This window comes from Cucumis sativus, chromosome 5 (genome assembly GCF_000004075.3).
Source record: "Cucumis sativus cultivar 9930 chromosome 5, Cucumber_9930_V3, whole genome shotgun sequence".
NCBI lineage: Eukaryota > Viridiplantae > Streptophyta > Magnoliopsida > Cucurbitales > Cucurbitaceae > Cucumis > Cucumis sativus.
Genome location: NC_026659.2, coordinates 11,523,424 through 11,545,079, shown reverse-complemented (window position 1 = coordinate 11,545,079; position 21,656 = coordinate 11,523,424). Strand labels below are relative to the sequence as shown.

The 21,656-nt window shown below is 34.1% G+C and overlaps 2 protein-coding genes across 4 annotated transcripts; both read left to right on the top strand.

Moving 5' to 3' along the window:
• Positions 1 to 5,505: 5,505 nt before the first annotated feature.
• LOC101203882 (vacuolar fusion protein CCZ1 homolog B) lies at positions 5,506 to 13,606 on the top strand. Of its 3 annotated transcripts, XR_004216860.1 has the most exons (11): positions 5,506 to 6,175; positions 6,630 to 6,723; positions 7,375 to 7,558; positions 7,660 to 7,698; positions 7,783 to 7,892; positions 8,604 to 8,699; positions 8,882 to 9,277; positions 9,789 to 9,944; positions 12,110 to 12,339; positions 13,055 to 13,139; positions 13,248 to 13,606. XR_004216860.1 is itself a non-coding variant. In XM_031885995.1 (10 exons), the coding sequence occupies exons 1-10, from the start codon at positions 5,991 to 5,993 to the stop codon at positions 13,083 to 13,085; spliced, it is 1,521 nt and encodes a 506-aa protein (XP_031741855.1). In that variant the 5' UTR covers positions 5,506 to 5,990; the 3' UTR covers positions 13,086 to 13,606. The 3 variants fall into 3 exon arrangements, 2 of the variants coding, with proteins under 2 accessions (XP_031741855.1, XP_004142268.1); XM_031885995.1 differs by having other exon boundaries at positions 13,055 to 13,606; XM_004142220.3 differs by lacking the exon at positions 7,660 to 7,698 and having other exon boundaries at positions 13,055 to 13,606.
• A 1,716-nt stretch (positions 13,607 to 15,322) lies between these two features.
• On the top strand, positions 15,323 to 21,592 carry LOC101214881 (vacuolar iron transporter 1). Its single transcript, XM_004142261.3, has 4 exons — positions 15,323 to 15,785; positions 15,862 to 15,947; positions 17,769 to 17,883; positions 20,978 to 21,592. Exons 1-4 carry the CDS (start codon positions 15,517 to 15,519, stop codon positions 21,273 to 21,275), a joined length of 768 nt encoding a protein of 255 aa, XP_004142309.2. The 5' UTR covers positions 15,323 to 15,516; the 3' UTR covers positions 21,276 to 21,592.
• The last annotated feature ends 64 nt before the right edge of the window (positions 21,593 to 21,656 follow it).

Below are 21,656 nucleotides of genomic sequence, written 5' to 3'. Positions count from 1 at the left end.
AATCATGCATCCACCGTCATGGGTTACTCAATGTTATCACTAAAATTAGATGGGTGCTCAAGATTGACTCCATAAAGCTTAGAATCTTATCCAAGTTGTGCCAAAACGCATAATTTCGAGTTCCTGAATGAATGGACAACAACTCAAAATCTTCTAAAATTCAAATAGGGCATCAACATGTAATGGGTATTCTGAAAATCAAGTCGAAACTTAATGGGTAGTCGAAACTCAACAAGAAATCCAACTAAAATAAAGAAAATTTATCCCAAAACTTAGATTCGATGAGAGGGAGTTGCAAAGGAATGAAATTAAGTGGTGATTCACTTGTAGAATGACGGTGAAATATGGTTAGATGTTGGACAACTCTATATATTGATGAAAAATCCTTGGAGGAACTCAGACAAAATGACACCAATCGAGCCCAACACTTCAGATCTGCGTGACTTACAAAGTATTCAGCGTAGGTGCAGTCGTCATTCGGCGAGTCAAGCAGCGTAACGATAGGGGTTTCTGTTTAGTGGTTGGACCATAAACATGTTGTTCATTAGAGAAGCACTGTATTTAAGGACTATAAGTAACCCAGTTGAAAAAGAAGATGACAAAGAGATACAAGAGAATTGTAGAAGAAATGTATCAATATTATAACAAAAACTTTAGGCCTCTCAGTCATGGAGTCAATATTACACATTAATACAAATGAAATAGAAAATGGAATACAAAGAAATGAATCAAGTCTCAAAGTATTATTTCTCATACTCCTTGGCTATGATTTTTGCCTGTTGTGATGAGGGAAAATCTCTTTCTCTTTTATTCTAAACTCTAACCTAAAACTTTAAAAAATAATGGAAGTATGAGCTTGCTTTTTGGGATCCAAGTTCACACACTTTTTTTATGAAGTGGCCACCTCTATTTATAGGTGAGAAATGATGTGACAGGACACTCTACGCTTCATTAATTCCTCTAATAAAGTTGTATCAGCACCGTAGATGTCCTTTTGTCATTTTTCTAACATTCACGCCAACCAATTTTGTTTGTTAGTCCTCCAGATCGCCTACAAAAACTTAAACAAGAAATTAAAAACAAAAAAATTAAAAATTAAAAAAAAATACCTCGAACTATTTTCAACGCACTGCTTGCATCGGGAAATAGGCTTTCCCCAAATACATGCAAAATGGTGTTAGGATAGTTTCCACGACGTAGCATCGGGAAAACCCTTCTTTCAATGTTTACTTGTACGTCGAAAGAGCCATCCAGGTTCCCCCGACGATGTTTTATCATCAGCACAATGAACATAAGGGAAATGGCAATTCTGACGCGTCTTCTACGTTACGTCGGGAATGGTTCTCTTGACAAGGATTTCCTAACATACATCCTAACTTCAAATAGAACATTGGAAGACCTTGTCCTGACGCTTTTTGTAACCTTCCCCAATGTAGCAAAGATGAGGAAGAGGAAGAGGAAGAGGAAGAGTTGACTTGTTGTAGCAAAGATGAGGAAGAGGAAGAGGAAGAGGAAGAGGAAGAGGAAGAGAAAGAAGAGAAAGAGGAGGAAGAGGAGGAAGAGGAAGAGGAAGAGGAAGAAGAAGATCATTCAGAAAACATATACAACAACTAAAACAAGAAATGTAAAGAGATAGAAAAGGTTGTAATCCAGTTTGGTGATATATCACCTACGTCGGGGGTAGTGTGCGGTTGTAATCCAGTTTGGTGATATATCACCTACGTCGGGGGTAGTGTGCCTACGAAAGATCATAAACTAAAATTAAAATTTAAGTAGATTATATTGTATTACTTATTTGCAATACTCTTACTAAGACTCTTGTAGAGCTAAACTTATTGATCACCTTGGCTCGCTCTAGATGTAAGACTCCCTCCTTTTAAGAATAGTTAGCCTCCCTATAAGAGTAGCAATATTGGTGTCTTCACTTTGGCTTCCTAAACTGAATGTGAAACGGTGATAACTTCCCTTATGGTCAACGAACTCCCTTCATTGATAGAACATAAGCTCCACCTAAGATAGAGAATTACTCTTCATGGTTGTTTCTTAGGCTCTTCTTAAGACTGAGAATTCCTTCTCAACAGAAAAGATTTATTGTCATGCCTTGCCCCAAATGTCACACCACATAACCAAATGGAGGGTGTGTCGCCTAGACATTCAACGCATATCTCTCGCGAGATACACATTAAATACCTAGTAAGCAACACAACTCTATCTCTTGTCTCTTCACAATGCTCTTCTACTTGAGCCTTAGAAACCTTCACCTCCTTTTTAACAAAAACAACTTAAGAAATTAATACAGGGGAATAACTTAACTCCTTCTATTTATTAACTTAATGCTTACACAAGTAAAAATTACAAATTACACTCCGCTTTGTATAAAATAAACCAACACTGGTCTTCTCACATCCTTCTTCTTTTCTACCAAGTTTAACCTTTCGTGTCGTAGTGGATAAGACACGACAGAACTCTCTTGGCACCGATATTTTGTATCCACTTTAATTGTTGCCCCTTTCCCTCATTTCCTACTTCAATTGCTCCTCTGAGGCTGGTACTTAGAGGTATGAAACTTCTCTTTCTCTTCCTTACCTTACTCACCCCATCACCTCGGGCTAGAAGATAATCATTAGAGCTTCATTTCTCTACCCCAACTTCTCAAAATTCTTACGCGCCTCTCTTTTTTTCATAGCTGAGGTTTGGGCGTTAAGGAGCGTATCCTTATCAATTAACTCCTTAAACGCATGATGAGATGTAATGGCTAGCACGCTATGTAAGACTACAGAAATACTCTGCTTCCCTTCTTAACTTGGCAATGTAGCCTCAAAACCAACCTTTGTATGGTCTCATTGCCTGACAACCTGGGGAGGAGAAACACTCAAAATGTAAGTCAAACGAACTTAGTGAATGACGGGTTTTAAGAAAACCTTTTGGGAAATCACATAGAATCCACAAATCAATAAACATCGAGCCATAACAGAATAGTTTTGTCGCATCGCACAGTTAACGCACAATGTATAACCACAATAGTTCCACAACCACACAATACAACGCCATACGCTAAAATCATCTCGCACAAGCTCATTTTGAGACTTCGGTATCTCCACTCGCTTGGACCTGAGATTTGATCTTGATAGTGTCACATGAGTTACCTGAGATATCCAACAATATCTCGCTACATTCACATTCTTAGACCTGGGTCACTCCACCGATGTTTCATCATCATATTTTCAGGCTTTCCACAGTGCACTACAACACCATACACTGGAATTATCTCACAACACACTTGGCTTTAAGACTTGGGATTCTTCCTCCTGCCAAGATCTGAGAGTTTCTCTCAACTAGCATCATGCGAGTTTCCTGGACTTTCACCAGTCTCTAGCCTCACAATCTCATCACAACTTGCATCGACCTGAGAATTTTCCCCTCGCTTAGACCTGAGATTTGCTCTCGCGAGTTTCTTGGGATTTCGTCCAACATCATATGATAGATCAAGCCATATCACAAATACAACCACACAAACACATCAAGGAAGCATAGTATCAATGCTTACTCATAGCACATATTAATCACAAATTAACAAGATATTTCATAAATATCATCACAAATGGAAGAATACTCAACATGAAACATTAAAACATCACCTTTCAGAACGAAGATCATAACAATGGTTTAAGAAATCATACTAGAAACTTATAACCATTTATAAATCACATTAGAAAATGGATCTTGTCAGTCACAAAAATAAGACTCATAAAACACACTTGATCATTTATAGAAAGGTAATAAACCACATTATTACTTTCAAACAAAGCTCGTAAACAGTGTAATATACACAACAAGCATGTAAATCATTTTATCACTCACACAAGATACTTAGACTTGACTTTCTCCTTCTCTACTTTTGACTTTCTTCTTCACGTTTGACAGTTGGAGGAGCCATTCGTTCAACATTTAGAACTTATTCCTCTTACTTTCATCAGAAAAGATAACACTTTTTCTTTTTAGGAAAAACTTCCATTTTTTTTTGGTTTTCGACTATTTATAAAGGCTTTTCACATTCATGGGTCACTTTTGTGCTTTACACGTGTTGTCTTACTAACGCACCACATTATGCTACCAATCCGAACTCAACAGTAACCTATCTGTCAGCGACGATTTGGCTTTCTCTTGAGACACACACTTTATCTCTTTGGGAAGCTAAAGTCTTAATTGTCTGACTACCCAAGTTCTCTTCTCGAAGAACCTATTGTCATTTCTTTTCCCACAACGAGTTGTCATGTCGTTTGACAAGACGTTTACTTCCTCGCCTCAATCTCTTGGGTACAGATACTTCCTCTTGCAGTATCTTGCTAATGCTTCGGTCAACGCAACGGCTTCCTCGCCAACTATTCTTATCGCATTACTTACCTTCATGCGATAGAACCTTTGGCTTACGCTTTTCTCTTCGCATTGTTTGCTTCCTTTCGCATCCTTCCTTGCGAAATATCTCAACACTTACCCAAAAAATCCTTCCAACAAAGAGTCCTTCTCATCAGAACTTCCTTTTTCGAATCAGGGCCTCACATGTAGGCTCCCCTAAATCAAAATAATCTTCAGTATGTTACAATCAATAGATGAAGAAACTTGCAGCAATACAGTAAGAAACAATGAACAACACAACGACCATATCAAGAACAATTCTTGTGTAAAGAACAAACGTTGACTTGCATGAAGAACACTTTTATTGCACAATAAACAACTTTGATAATCCTAAATAATGAGTTTCATAATTTACTTTCAATTATCTAATCCACTCAAGGAAATAACATCCATTAGGAAAAGATAAGCCATAATACCAAAAGGGAAAATGTACGAATAAAAAAAAAATCGAAGAAAAATCTTCTGATGGTAAAATAAGATGTTTGTGGCTTTGTAGGAGACAACTTAGAAAACCACTTCCTTTGAAAAAAAAAATATAATGTAAGTTTTGAAATCTCCAACAACTATGATAACAATAATACTATTTCATTTGTTTTATTACATTATTTTATTTTATTTAAAAAAATGAATCAAAAAATTTATAAATATAATAAAATAATTAACAAATACATTATCGTAACTAACATGTGTCAATCATGATTGACACACAATGAAATTTTTATAAGAAAATTGTAATTGAGAACAATTTTAGGAATAATAATTAAGGATATGCAACACTTAAAAAAATTTGCAAATATAGCAAAACTATCATTTGTATCGTTGATAGACTTCGTATGGTTTATCCCAATATTTACAACATGATCGATGATAGACTTATATCATTGATAGAATTTGTCAAATTTTACTATATTTGCAAATTTTTTAAAATGTTACTAATATTTTTAATTATTTTGAACATAATGGTTAAATTTGCAACTACAATATTCTTTCCCAAAACAATTTCTCAAAAATAAAAATTTAAGAAAGGAAAAAGAAAAGAAAAGAAAAAAAAAAAGGAGTATATAGAATCAATTTCTGTTTTTCTCTAATTCTTCTATTACCCATTGACATCCAGCCGGAGACCGGTCTGCCACCCAGGGTTTCTTTCTTCTTCTTCACTCTGTATGGTGGCCGCACACCGCCGCACCAACTCCACATCGTCTTTGGTCGTTGGCACATCCCTCTATCAATTTTCTTTCTCCTCTTATTTCGCTCTTTACTCTAACCTTACTCCGCAAGCTGCCATTTCCACAAGGCTTCAATCTCGAGTTATATCGTCGTGATCAAAGTTTTCTTTTTTCTTTCTTTCATTTTTCTTCTCTTTTTCGGCATCAGGCTAGTTTGGAACAAGAGAATTTTCAATTTGAAATCAATCAATCTTCAAATTTACGCGACCCATTTTGATTTCGAAAACCCTAATTTTTTTAGAAATGATTTCAAATCCATTTGAAATCCTTCCAAATTCAGTGGTTTCAAGCAGGGGGTGACTGTTATTTTTCTTCTTCCGGAAGGTTTTTGACTAGCAAAAGTAAATAATGGGACTGTCGACTGCTACTACTGCTGTTTCTGAGGCCATTCAACTCTGTGTATTTGATTCAAGGAGAGGACAACAGGAGGGGCAAGAGCTGGACAAGATATTATTTTTTTATCCAGCTGATTTACCCTTTACAAAACAATTGTATATCATTGGCCTCAGTGAAGGGCTTATCACATTTACAAGGTCAGTACCATTCTTTGTTCTTTTTCTTTAAAAAAGAAAAATAGGTATTCATCATGTAGAAATGTTTGAAGAGCAAAATTAAGAAATAGGCGAACTAGTGATGAAATAAACGAATAAACATTTAGGGAGTTACTCTGAGTAAAATTTCATGCTTTGGTGAAAATAATCCTATAATGGATCACAAATGATATATTATAATGAATGCATATTTTTCTTCTGGGCTGAAAATAATCCTTTCACTAAACAAGCTCCTTGTGGGTGGACTCCTCCTATTACGTTCTTTAGTAAGATATTTAGGGAGCTACTTGCATCTACTTTTCTCGTTACAGTTGACTAGTTTTAATGATAACAAAGTAAACCCTGTCAATTTAGGTTATGCTCAAAGATGCTTCAATGTATTTGCATTTTATTGTCTGTTGTTGGTAGTTAAATGCAAAATGAAAACTTCATGCAGAACATTCTCCCCAGAGGCGGCTTGTGAGGTCATTGAAGCAGAGAAGCATTCTCATGTATTTTTTGAGGCTGAGCAAGATATATGGATGGTTTTGGTACAGTTTTGTTCTAAACAATATATACTTAAATAGTAGTAGTATTATTTTGTGTTGGGATGGACCATACCTTCAGATGGTCACATATTTTATGTTTTATCATTCATGCAAGTTACATGCGAGCCTGGTGTCACTTAGATGGGAACATTGTTGATCTTACACTTTTCTTTTAATCGTTGATTCTTGACTGCTTTATTTTGGTTTTTTTTAATTCCCTAAGGCTGATCTTACTTGTGAAATATCCTGAATCTCATATAATGTCCAGTGTGTTATCCTAGAATTCTGAGTTACTTTCATGCATTAGGGTTTTGTTTATATTACTTTTGGTTAGTTATAGTGACATCTCTGTTTTTGTTGATATATGTTAGATTAAACTCTCACATCTTACTTCAGGCTTCTTAGGGCTGAAGAAAGTTTAATATGGTATAAGTAAAGGCTGAGTACTAATCAATTTTCTTTCTGAGAAAAATCCCATACCACTTTTCTTTGGTCTCTTTGGTTTCAATCATGTATGTTGTTGCGATGCAACTGACCTGTGAAGTGTTTCCACTCATGCTTTTTGTGGTTCTCAAGTGTTTCCATTCATCTAAAAGAAGCATTGTTAAACTTTAATTTCTCTGTATTTCTAATGAATTATCCTTGTTAGGTCAGGTAGTGGAGAAGAACAAGGAGTTAGAAGCAATTTGGCGGATTGATGCATTACAGAAGCTTCTTAAGGAAATCCACTCTCTATTTCTAATGTTTCACGGATCTATAAGATTATTACTTGAGAAAGAACCCACCGGAGAAGTTTCCAGATCACATTTGTATTCCTTCATCATGGATTATCTAAATGGTTAGTCATTTACTGCCGCTTTTTGTCTAAAATGTTATTCATGAAGCCAAGTATTTATCTTTTTGTTTCAAGACATTTCATTGTAAGTTACTAATTGTCAGCATGTCAAAAGCGGTCTGCATTGGATATGTGCTGCTGTGGTAATATTGAAGTTGCTGAATGTCAAGATTGGGATTGAAATTACTCTATCTCATGCCTAACTCCTTACTTCTCTTTCGAGGCAGATTTTCTTGTTGGGAAGAAACTGCATTTACCATCATTTACAGACTGTTTAAAGGAACGTGGAACTGTACAGATGCTGACTATAGGACGAGATGCTGCCCTTGACGTTCAGGTTTGTCCTTTTAAAAAAAAAACTTCAAGAACTTGTATGTGTGCCTGCACTTAAATTCTTTAGTTCCCCTTAGGTGCACATATTTCCCCTAATAAGTAATAGGAAACAGAGAGAATATGTATTAATAGACAATCAAGAGGAAGAAATGAAATAAAAGGATAGTCTTCCAATCATTAATAATCAGAATCCATTAGTATGGAACATTTTCTTTTCCAGTCTATAGTTATCGAAGAATTTCTTGTGGTTGGAACAACAAGAAGATCTATATTGTACATTGTTACAAAAGAATTTGTATTTCGCACAAACCACCTCAGCTTAACTAATTCTTTATTATTTCCCTTTGAGTTGTAGAGCAAGGCTAGATCAATCTGTCCTTAATTCCTCCAAAACCACCGCAATGTTTGCTTACATTGATAAAAAGGAAGGACCACTCCTGAGATACCTACTCAGTGTTCTTTTCTTGGGTTGCTTTTTTATTATCTTTATGCTTTTTCACAGAGTCGTACAACCTGCCATTTAAAATTTAAATAGATCGTTGACAATGAATTTGTATTGGAAGAACTCTTATTTGACATATTGAAGAAACTATTTGGTTCCCACGTTACCCTGCTCTGTTAGAAATAAAGAAAGTAGCCAAGTGTTGGAGATTTGTTGACATTTTTATTTTTGTTCATGTTCATTGGAGTTAATTCAATTTTATACTTATTGCAGGCACTTGTTAGAACACTTGATTCTTGCATTGGAAACACATCATGCCACTCTCTGATTTTATTTCAGGACTTGCTCGTGTCTACGACACTTTCTCCTGTATGTTTTCACCTTCTAGTTGTTGATGTTCTTAATTTGTTGTATTTTTTAAATTTCATATTATAAAAGCTGAAATACATGAGGGTGCTAAAAACCAAGTACACATCAGACTGAATTCTATTCTTAAAATATGAATGGGTCATTTCAAAACTTTAAAGCAGTTGTTACAACCTCTTTTTCAGGATGACACTACAAATTTATTTTCCTATGCTGTTCTGAGACTGATTCCACGTGTCTTATCTTCTGGCGCAAGTTCATGGTCCTATTTAATCAGAGGAAATGTTGCATCTCATGTTGGCCAACATGGTGGAAATGTTGGTAACCGTGTGATACGACCCTTGCAGCATGGAAAATGGTCGAAAGGAAAAGATGGTTTTCTAGAAACTGATATTTGGGGAATGGAGGCAAGTGGCTGGGTTGGTTCCACCCCCAAAATCTGGCTTTTTCAAACGGAGGAACAAATGTGCCTGTATGTACATCAGCATAAAACCCTGACTCTCATTCTCCTGGTTCCTGTTTCCTCAATACCTAATGGGGAACAAGGCGTTTCAATCGTCAGGCAGTATATTCTTGAAAATGTTAGTCATCTCTTTTAATGGAATTGATTATTTGCTATCATATAATTTCTTGATTTGAAATGGTGATTTTATGTCCAAGCATTAGATGTTGGACAGATGGGAAGGGTAGAATTATAAGGGTTGAAGGACAAGAGAAGAAAAGAAATATCATGTATTTTGTAGTGGGAGAAGAGTGTAAAATTGTACTAGAAATAGAGACATTAAGGAAGAGATGAGCAGAGGGGGGAAGTATAGCTTCGAATGTTTATTGATTCTCAATTACTTTCACACTTTTCTCCTATTGGAGCCTGTACCATGTTAAGCAAACTTAGAAGAATAAAATTTACCACAATAAATATAACAAAAATTAGTAACAATAACATTTCTAATAAAGTGATTCTAATATTAATAATGCAAACGATTAATGTTCTAGTTTGGATACTCTTGGTAATTCTTTTAAATGTTTATTAGTCTGATTTATGAATCTTTTAATTCCTCCCATTCATTGGATTAATTTCTTGCTATCTTCTAGGCTTCCCTAAAGATCGTGAAAGTTGAAGAAAAATTGTCAAAGGGGTGGGGCGGGGAAAATGCTTATCATGTTGGAGGGTATCGTTATTTACTGGTAGATGGGGATAGACAAATATCCAGGGCTTCACCACCTGGAAAAGTTACCACCCTTGCAAAGGTAAAGTGTTCTTTGACAATAACTACAAAGTAAGCTTGGTTTTAAAATATCATAATAAATATCAGAAAAAGTGTCGCTAGCCAAATGAATTAGAAAAAGCATCTCCATTTAGCAGAAGTATGAGAGAATAATTACAAGCAGCTTTTGGTATGCCCTTGTATTCTTCCATTTTCTCGGGAAAGGGCACTCTAAAAAGAGGATAAATGTTGAATGGTATCTCATATCCCACACCCTGCTTCATTTCTTCTAGCCACGTTTTCTACAAATTTTAACCAATGGATTGTACTTTTCATCTATGATCTCTTAACATTTATTGAACTAAAAATTGACTGGAATGCTCTATTAGCAGTGGATCCAGAAATTTTATTGACCCCGGCTCTATATATTAGTAAAAATAATATGGAAAAAAAGTGTAAGAAGTGGGGCTTGATCCTTGGTCTAGAGGGTGTGGGAAACAATTTTACCACCTGGCAAACGTCTAGAATTGGTATTGTATCAGTTTTTTTATATATATGTAATATAAAAAGCATAATGTTGAGTGAAGCTCGGGCCTATGCTAAATCCAGCGGTAGCTCTATGCCACAAATATGAAGGGCGTTAGAAAAAAGAATTAATAGGAGAAAAACACATATATTCCAATAAAGAGGAGATCACAGCCTAAGGACAGACTAATACAAGAGGGGCTTCTAATTATTAAAAATCATTAAAAGGCTGTAATTAAAAAGAATTTGGTATAATTTGTGCACCACTAAGAAGCAGAATGTTGGACAAAAGCTCAAAAAGAATCAAAAGAGAAACTTATCTTCCAAAATCCTACTATTTCTTTAATTCCAAAGACACCAGAGAAGGAACCGAGTGGTTCAACTCCAAAGAACCTTTCCTTTACCACTAAAAGCATGACTGTCAAGCACATGTAAAAGCCAGTCATCCACCTTTTTTGGGAGATATCACTGCTCTTCAAAAATGCTGAAGATATTTGATCACCACAATCACAGTGTAAGAAGAGATGGTCCAAGGACTCCATGTCTTTCATGCAAAGGAAACAAATAGAGAGGGAAAGAAAGCTACTTTTCAGCTTGCTTTGCAGCTTGTCATGAGTATTTAGACTTCTATATGCAAGAGACCAAAGGAAGAGCCCGACTTGTTTGAGGGATTTTCAATTTCTAAACAAGGTTAACCAGAGGGAAGGAAATGTGTGGGGTTGTTTCGTAATGTTTAAAGAAGTAGTCTTTGTGGGCTTAATTTTTGTATGTCCATGTATTTCATTCTTTTTCACTGAAAGTTGTGTTTCTCATAAAAAAAATATGAGAAATGTATGGGCTTAATTTTTGTATGCTCGTGTATTCTTCCCTCTAGTTAAGCTTCAGGAAGGAAATGTGCGGGGGTTGTTTTGTAATGTTTAAAAAAATAGTCTTTGTGGGCTTAATTTTTGTATGCCCATGTATTCTTTCATTCGTTTTCAATGGAAGTCATGTTTCTCATAAAAAATAGTCTTTGTAGTAAAATTCCCTGAAGCATCAAATCCCACTAGAGATTTGAGACACACCAGCAATCCGCCACCTTAGTTTCCTTTTGTAGGACAAGGAGTAAATATTAAAGAATTTGAGAGCAAACCGATGGAAGAAAATATGATCCACTTCTTTGCCACTCTTTACATGTTATACCAATTTAGAGATATAAATTCTTATGAACTATATCATAAGCATTTAGCCCCCTAAAGTAAAGGGGTTCTAAACAAAAAGTTTTTACTTTTCTAACCCATTCTGATTGAATCGGGGTACATTTGGTCATGTCTTTCTTCCTACTTTTACCCCTGGTCAATATATATATATAGATATATATGTGCGTATATATTATTTTTTGCCAATCATTAAAGCTCTATTTGATAATGTTTTTTGTTTTTTGTTTTTGAGATTTTTACTCACTTTCTTCTACTTTTAGTTACTAAGTTTTCATATTTCTTAAAGAAACATTTGAGTTAGTTAAATTCTAAAAAATCAAAAAGTCATTCTTTTTTTGTTTTTCAAAGCTTAATTTGGTCTCTCGATATATTTGTAGAAAGTGGATAATATTATGAGATTCTTCACTTGTCTTGAGTCTTCTTGAACTTGTTTCCTAGTCATGCATTGGGGATTGATATTTCTCATTTGAGCTTCGTCTTATAGGAATCTTTACTTGCCATGAGCAAACTCAGAGAAAACGTTGATCTGGAGAAGAGTCGAGCAAAACAGGATAGTGATGGTGAGGAAAAGGAACTGGAAGTAACTATCAGAGCAAAAAATAATGCTTGGGTCATTTCTCGTATAACAAGAGGGAAAGAGCTTTATATGGCTCTGGAGAAAGCCAATGAAACTCTGCTCTATGCCTCCGATATGGTCGAGAAATTCAGCAACAGGTATTATTGGTTTATTTTATTTTATTTTACTTTTCAGCATGAATAGCTCTAAACACTCTATAGTAAGTCATGTCCAGACCAGAAAACTCGCCCATCACTATCTGATAGGCCATTTTTTCGGCCAAAGTCTTGTCAAGAAAGTAGTTACAAAAGAGTTGCATAGCCTACACCAAGAAAAGCTTTCTTTTCTTGGGTGGAAGCAGGATATCCTAACCCAAGTATAAGCATTAAGTAGGTCTTAAAGAGTCTCTTTAAATCTCAAGGACACAGTTGAACAACTTATAGAATAGATCACCTTCAAGTAAGGTCGTAAGTTGGTCTCGAAGAGTCATGAAGTTGGATCAAGAAATAAGGCCAAAAGCCAGGCACTAAATCGCACACTGCCAACACTTCTTGTCGATTGTGAGTGATTTATCATATGTCGTCAATATGTGTAAAGACGGGTAGACTGCCTCATCTCTTTCCTCAAAATGGTGGACTGAATTGGATCATGTCATGAGAATGGATTCAATTAGTTTCCTTGCAAAATGATCGAGGAAATGAAAGTAAGTGGGGTCAGTTTCAGTCTTCTTCTAAGATTTTGAGTCAAAAGAGTGTCATTTACTTGTTTCATGGAAAGCTGCAACAAAGAGTACATTTTCCAAAAAAAGGTTCAAAAACCTTTTCGTCTTTTCCTACAAACAAATTATTTCTTTTTTCTAATTGTGCTTTTCAGGTACTGCAACGGAGCATTCTCCTTGGATTAGAGGGACATCCTTCCATTGTCTCGTGTATACGAAGTTGTAAAATAAAAAGCAGAGGTTAGATGGATGTGCACAGTTTCTAGTTTTTGCTTCCTCATTATTGTAAATCTCTCTGGTGTAAATTTCTAGTAAATGATAAGGCGAATCCTCTCTCATTTTCTGTAGAAGGGAGGGAAAAGGTAATATGCATATAAGGCATTCAACCATGGGGAGAGAATATCTATCTAAGTTACTAAAAGGCAAGCCTGCATTTAGCCCTATTCATTTTATTATAGGAACAATTTGACACTTGAGTTTCTTCCCTTTTTGGGGAATTTTTAAAGAAATTCATATACTTGTTTTGATACTGAAAATTGTGAAGGATCCAAGGGAAAACTATTTGATGCCATGAGAACCTGACTTAGTGTTTGGTATAGCAGCATGAAAATGGGATGGGAAGTACCATTTGAGGACGAGAAATTGGAAATGTAATACGCAAATGAATAGATTTCAAATGTTTGAGAATGAAGGATTGTATTATGGAAGGGAACCTCATCAGATATCCAAACTTAGTCTCGTTTCATTGTGCTTGCATACCAAAGATAATATATACAAAATATATAATTCCAGCCATCAAATTATAAATTTCAGCATAAATAACTTCCCATATATAGAGTGCAATTTGTTGACAACCACCTTAGCATCACTTTGAATCCATAGCAATGAGCAATCAACTTCTGCTTAAACTTCAAACCCTCTCATCACACACCAAAACACAACATGAACGAACAGCTATCACCTTTAATGCTGTAACTGTTCACCCAGACTCACCCAAGCGGTTGACAACAATCCACAGCAAATCTCCCATGGGCAACTTTTGAATGTTAAAATGTATTTCTACAGTGTTTGTATATTAACTCTTTTAAAATAACATTTTCTTAAATTTAAGGGTGTGTTCCAAAACAACCATATTCACAGTTTTTATCTAAAACTAGTGGTACTGATATTTTTCCTTTTAACTCTTTTTGAAACTTTTCAAATCCATTTCATAATTTAGCCTTATTATTAGTATTACTATTGTTGCCTTTTCATTATTATTTTCGTAATCTTTTCTTTCATTATTTTCTTTTATGTTTATATTATTATTATTTACTTTTTCCTTGCAGTTTTCAATTTCTTATTTTTGTTTGTTTGTTGGTTTTTCTTTTCTTAGTTACTCTATCCATTTAATTTGTATCCAAAAACATGGTTTTAATACTTTTTTTTCTTCTGAAAGTTCTCTTTTCTTTTAAATTGTAATACAATGATTTTCATTTTTCCCCCTTTCCTTTTAAGAAGAGAAGTCTTTCATTCTATTATGAATTTTTATTAATTGATTTTAGGTTTCAATTTTCCGTTTTTGCTAATGAATTTCAAATTCGATTTTGAATTTGAATTTCTAACTAGAGTTTCATATGTAAACATACTTTCAAATAAAATTTCTATTTCGAGAATGTCTTTTCAATAGATTTTCTAATTTAATTGCTAAATAGTGTCCAATTTGACTCTAATTTAAGGTTTTCCAACTCAATATCTTTTAAGTTTTAAAGTTCTTAATTGTCAACACAATTTGTTTGACCTTGAAACCTAAATCTCTATACTTTCAAATAATTCAGAAACTAATTTATTTTTTGGTCATTTTACTATAAATTTTGAAAACAAATGATTTTCTTGCATCAAAATTGTTATAATTACTTAACTAATTGTAGTGAAAAATAGGATTAATAGACTAAATATAAGAAGTATAGAGAAGAGAGGGGTAAAATAGGAGTTGAAAGCATATATGTATCTGAAAAAATGAAAACCAAAAAGGTAATTTAAGAGTTATGAAAAAGTGTAAATAGTACAAAATAAAAAAGATGGCTTGCTTTTTGGGGAAGACATAATAATGCGTTTATAAACTGTGTACTTCCATTTCCATTTATCTGTTTGTGCAGAGAAAAGCAAAATGTGGTCAGCTTTTCATGTTTACCCCCAAGCATAACAACAAATTACCAAACCTATTCATCAATTATTTTATTAACAAAAACTTAAAAAGAAAACACGACTAATTTTCTTTTCTTTTTTTCTTCTTCTTCTTTTAATAAAAAACAAAATATATTTTCAAAATAAAGCAAAAATTTAATGATTGAAAATCATATAGTTACCTCAAACTGATATAAATACCAATGTTGCTTTGGCGATTGAATTTTTTTTATATATATCTTAGTAAAGAAAAGAGACGAAAAGACAAAAAAAAGAAAAATGTTTGAGAGGATCGGAATCTCTCTCTTTTCAGTCCTCCGTCTCTGACACTTCACGGTTATATCAACACGAACCCCACGCCTTCGGCTTTCGCTTGCTCTTCCCCCCACGCCCCATTCCCATTACTTATTTTTCATTCAACCAACCTCCATCTTTTTCTCTCTTCACATCAATGCCTATGGCTATGCCTACTCACCACGACGACGCTCCACCACCAGTCCCCCTCGACCCTTACAAGCAATCTCTTCTCAACCGCCACACCGAGAATCACTTCACCGCAGGCGACATCGTCCGCGATATCATCATCGGCGTCTCTGACGGTCTCACCGTCCCTTTCGCCCTCGCCGCTGGTCTTTCCGGCGCAAACGCCTCTTCTTCTATTGTTCTCACCGCTGGAATCGCTGAAGTCGCAGCTGGCGCTATCTCGATGGGACTCGGCGGGTGCGTTTGTTAATTAATATTGGTTTCAATTTGGGAGGGTTTAGGGGTTTTTTAGAATGTTATATATATATGTTAGGTATCTTGCGGCGAAGAGTGAAGCGGATCATTATATGAGAGAATTGCGGAGAGAGCAAGAAGAAATCGTTGCAGTTCCCGATACTGGTAATTATTATAAATCTCTTTTCCATCTCTACTTTTTCTTTCTTTCTACACTCTCATTCAAATCACATTCCTTTTCTTTACTCACTTCTTATTGTTTTTTCTTTTATACAAAATTATTGCAACCCCCAAAATGGTTGAAATATTAGGATTCACTTCTAAAAATATTATCAATGATGATAGAATTTGGAAATTTCAAAAATCTAATATTTTGTAAATCTTTCTATCTAATCATTAATAAAATTTTAAATTTTACAATACTTTCTAACTTACTTTCTTTCTACCCAATTCATCTGCTCAACAAAACTATTCTAATTACTAATTAGTATTTACATTTCCCCTAATGCCAAAATATTCCTTCCTATTTTCCTTTAATAATTCTTTCAAAACAAACTACTTTTTTTCCTACTTTTTTTTTTAAACTACGATATTTAATCTATTGCTTATAATTCCATACATTGTATCTTTGGTGTTCTATATCTTAATTTGTTGAGATTTTCATGTGTTATTCATTAACTTACCCTGTCTCAATTTTTTTGGGTTGGTCCAAAAAATACCATCAACTCAATTCAACCTATACCATAAACTATAGTGTTTGGTAAAGGGTTATTGTGAGAGTAGTAGAAGTAGTTGGTACGAACACACACTTGAATTTAAAAAGAAAAAGAAAATTGTTGGGTAAAATTGAACGATAGATTTGAAAAGTGGTTGGTTAATAGTTTAAAATTACTATATCACTGTATTTTACATATAATAACTAAACGTACTATTATATAAGATTTAAAAATAATAGTTGTCGAGTTATGTGAGGAAAATACTAGAGATATATAATATACATTTTAAATCTGAACCAAAAAGTTTAAAAATGAAAATTAGAAATTAGAAATTTATTAAAAAGCAGAATCTGATTTTACAAAAAGCTAAAATCTTATGTAAGGAACTGAGTTTAGAACTGATGGAAAATCAACATAGGTTGTGAAAGTGAATTTGATATATAAAAAAAATATTTTTAACCAAACATAAATTAGGGTTAAAATTCTTTTTAAATCACTTTTAACTCTCTTGAAATCAATCTCAAATACACCTTATTCTCGAGTTTGGGAGTACTTTATATCTTGAAATTGTTTTATATAAAAAAATGTCTATCTTGAATTTTTATGAATAAATTTTCCAATATTTTGTAATAGTTTTTTCCCCTTTTATTATTTTGAGGATTTAAAGAATATCTGTTCCTTCTAAATTATTTTTCTAATTTTAATACCATATAATTATGTAAAATTATATAAAGAAATTTTATGGAACGTTTATTAAACCTGTTCTTAAAAACTATGTATTAAAAAAGTGTGAAAATTTAGGGACCAATTCAAATTAAGTTTATAGAAAGCCTTTCTAAAAATTACAAAATTACTAATTTAACTTTGTTCTAAATTGTAATTAAATAACTGTGTTAGCTTATGTGCTTAAATTAAATGTACACTTGTAGTTATCATAATTTGAAAACTTTAACTTAGTCAGGGTTAAATATCTTCAATTATACTTTCTTTTGTCCATCTTTTTTTTCTTCGAAAGACATAGATACGAAAGTGTCTATGAACATGACTCAACTTTTTTTTTTCTTTCAAGTATATGTTCTTCACAAAGATAACTGAAATACACATAAAAGGTAAAACAATGTTCAATTCTTGACAATCATTTGTAGAAGTTGGATTCCACCAAACCAAGAAGTATTGAAACTATAATATAAATAATAATTTAACCAAATACAAAAAAGTAGGAATTGTTTTGAAAGAGAGAAATTAATATTTTATAATGTTAGAAATCCAGAAGCAGCAGAAGTAGCAGAGATATTGGCACAGTACGGAATCGAACCACACGAGTATGGTCCAGTTGTGAATGCTCTTAGGAAGAGGCCTCAGGCTTGGTTGGATTTCATGATGAAGTAATTAAGTTCCATCTCTATCTCATTCTCCTTCAATTCCTTTTATACCATTTTTTTCCTATCATAATCCTTTAGTTTCTTTATGCTTATTATTATTTACAACTGCTGAGCCATTGTCTAGTAATCAATTTGGCCTTGTTTGACAATCCTTTTGCTTTTTGGAAAAATATGTATGAAGGTTGTCCATGGAAATTAATGTCTAAGCCCAAAGGTGCCGAGCTCAATTGGGTTTAAGCGCTCCGAAAGGGAAAGTTAGCCCTTGAGTCCTTGACTAGTTGGGCAGAGCTCGTCCCATTTTATTGAAAAGGAAATGGTAGACTCGAGCTTACACTAGCATTCTACAACCTCGAGTTGTTACCCCCTACTCAACACTATCAAAATTGTACATACCCAAACGAGAGATCGGCAGAGAGAATGAACCTTATAAATAGTCCCACAATAACAACATCGAAGGGTAAACATTCTCTTTATGCTCACCTAGGCTGAATGCATATATTTACTAACTTAGGCGTAAGAGTGTACTCTACCCAACATCACACTTGCGTTAGTAATTTGCACGTCAGCTTCAGCTTTAATGTGTTTAGACAAAAAAAAAAAAAGTGGTTGGCAGAGCAAAAAGTGTCTGGATGAGAGATACTTGAATTAACATTTGGCACCATTTCTAGGGACAACACGTCCAAGCAAGGCCTAATAGTGTGTATGGTTGGCAATTGAACAAGAAAAAATCCCAATGAGGACATTGTCCTCCATGCCAGTGCAAATCACAACCAGAGCAAAGTTGACTCGACCCCCTAGTGAACGGTACACCCGTGAGGCAAAACCTTTGCAACCCACTTGTTCAGGTAATGACCTCAGGATCCCTGTTCTGCAACGAATTAGTCAATGAAAGCATGGGCCAATTCTCAAAAAGAGTCATATACTTCTGCAGGCACCTTTTGATATTAAGGTCGGGCTGGTCTCATGAGGTACATAGGGAAGGCATAGTAGCGTCTGACTGAATCCCATCTAGCTCTCCATGATTAAACTATATGTCTAGGACTCACTTAAGATATATGTAATATCAGTGAGTCAAAGTAGGTGTGGGTCTTGAGATTGTGAAATGTAAATTCTAGGCTTGGCATAGCATATATGAAGGGGTTTGACTTTCCTTTGGGTTGTGAGTGTTTGAGCCTTGAGCAACCCCTAAACATACAATGAAAAAGAAAAGAAAAAGCACATATAAATACAAAAGTAGCATTTATGAGTTTTCTATTATTAAGATTGGAGTTTTCCTCGAAAATCTAAGTAAGATATAGAAGTGAATAATTAATTTTGTTTGACAGTATTGTTAGGCGGTGAATTTATGTGGGTACCACAAATTTGTCTTCATATAAAAAAATCGAAGGTTAGGTATGTAATAATAGTAATACCCCATCAATAATCCACTCCAAGTTACCCAGACTGCTGGGGTGAAAAACCATAACCGAACTAAACCAAACCAAACCGGTTGGTTTGGTACAATTTTCCTGAGAATTTTGGTTCATCAGTTCAAAAAGTGAGGTATTCGGTTGTATTGAAATCAAGGGGAAAGAGGAAAAAATGGTTAAAACCAAACCAAATTGTTGAGAATCGAAATTAGCTGGTTTGATTCGGATTTATGCCTATCATAACCAAGGTATTCGGTTTTATTTGACCAAAACCAAACCCAACGGTGCACACCCCTAACTGACTACTCCCATCCCACCAAGATAACTAACGTCACACCTCTTTATTTATTGTTTAGGAACTTTGTGTTTATAAAATATTAAATTTGTAATTTATAGTTGATAAGTTCTTAAACTTTAAAAATATCTAATAAGTTGGACTTCTTCTAAAGATTACATTTAGATTGACAATTACTATAACAATAGTAATTGTAGTTATTGCAATAGTAACTAGTCATTACGATTCTTATGGTTATAATGATGGACATTACATATCAATTTATACATGAAGACCACAAACTTCTCTTGAAAACATTAATAAAGGCTCACTCACATAACATCCGCACTATGGTTTGATCTAAGGTATTCTTCTACTAGTATCGTCGAAACCTAGGTATTCTTCCATTAGTATCATCAAAATCAACATTGATACTCCAGCATTCATGACATACTTCTAATTGTACAACCAAAACTTAGAGTGAAATTTCTTACAATTTCAGAATGTTAGGTGAAATTGTGAAATCTAGGGTGTGAAATTGTGAAATCTAGGGTATGTTAGGGCCTTTCTATTAGAAAGCTCAAATTTTGTTTTTTGTTTTTCAAATTTATTTAGTTCAACAAATGTGTACCAAATAATCTAGTTTCTGTATTTGAAAATTGTTTTATGATTTTGTGATTTGCAAATCAATATTTTCAAAATTTTTAACATATGACGTAGTCATAAATTAAACAATAGTATTTTATATTAAACCTAATACTTAGCAGTAATCATATAACTAATTTTATAATTTATAAACATATTATTTAAAACAAGTGTTTAAATTAGAATCTCATTTCTTACTCTACTATCAAACATACATCTAAAACACATGAAAAAAAGACTTTTTTTTATAGTTGAATGTCTTGTTTTGAAATTTTTATCTTCAGGTTTGGAGTACGATGATTTCTCAGTGATCCAATAGGTATTCACATCCTTATATAATCCATTGTAAAGCATGGGTAACTATCAATAACATACAGTTTTGTTTTTTGTTCAATTGGTGTCTTTATCCATTAAACTATTGAAATAGCTAACATGACATAATTTTGCTACTGTCTTTTGGATAAGCAGACAGGTGTAATTGTAAACAACGAAATCACTTTGTAATTGTCAAAGTGAATAAATTCTTTCTACATTTTGAATTTTGAGAATTTTCTAATTCTTATGTTTCATGTTCTACAATTTTCATGCTTATCCTACGTATGAAACTGTAACCAGTAAAATCAACCTAATTTACCTCCATAAGAAAAACCCCTATTTACATGAAATATAAGCAGCAGCAGTAGTGTAGTAGAGCCACCAATGGACAAATATAATTTCAACATTTACTCTTATGATTTAATCCTTATTACTGTTTGGGTTGGTTATGTAGGTTTGAATTAGGATTGGAAAAGCCAGATCCTAGAAGAGCTCTACAAAGTGCTTTCACAATTGCATTGGCTTACATATTGGGGGGATTGGTGCCTCTCATTCCTTACATGTTTATTACAAACGTGACGAGAGCCGTGACCGCATCTGTTGCATTGACACTAGTAGCATTGCTCGTGTTCGGGTATGCGAAGGGTTACTTCACTGGTAACAAGCCCTTTAAAAGTGCCATCCAAACCACCCTCATTGGAGCTATTGCGTCTGCAGCTGCTTTTGGCATGGCCAAGGCTATACAACAATGAACTAACCAACCTCCCCATGACAACCTCTAATCAGAGAGTCCCCGTCCCCCAGGGTCACTTCTTTAGTCTAATATCAGAGATTATTTGCTACTTTCATTAGTTTTGTCTTGTTTAGTCTAATCTCAGAACATTATTCAATACTTTCATTAGTTGTCAGTTTAGGCCCAGAAATGAGAACATTTGATGTGGTTTTTAAAGCATTTTGTCATATGCAGGATTCAATTTTCTAAGAGCAACAAATATGTTTGAAAATCTTTTCCAGTCCTTGAATCTTAGGCTTGGTGTACGTCTCATTTTATAACAATTGAGTTCCTATACTGTGGTGCTGAAAACTTTATCTTTAACCATTGATTGAAGTTTTTTTATTCTACATCATATTCA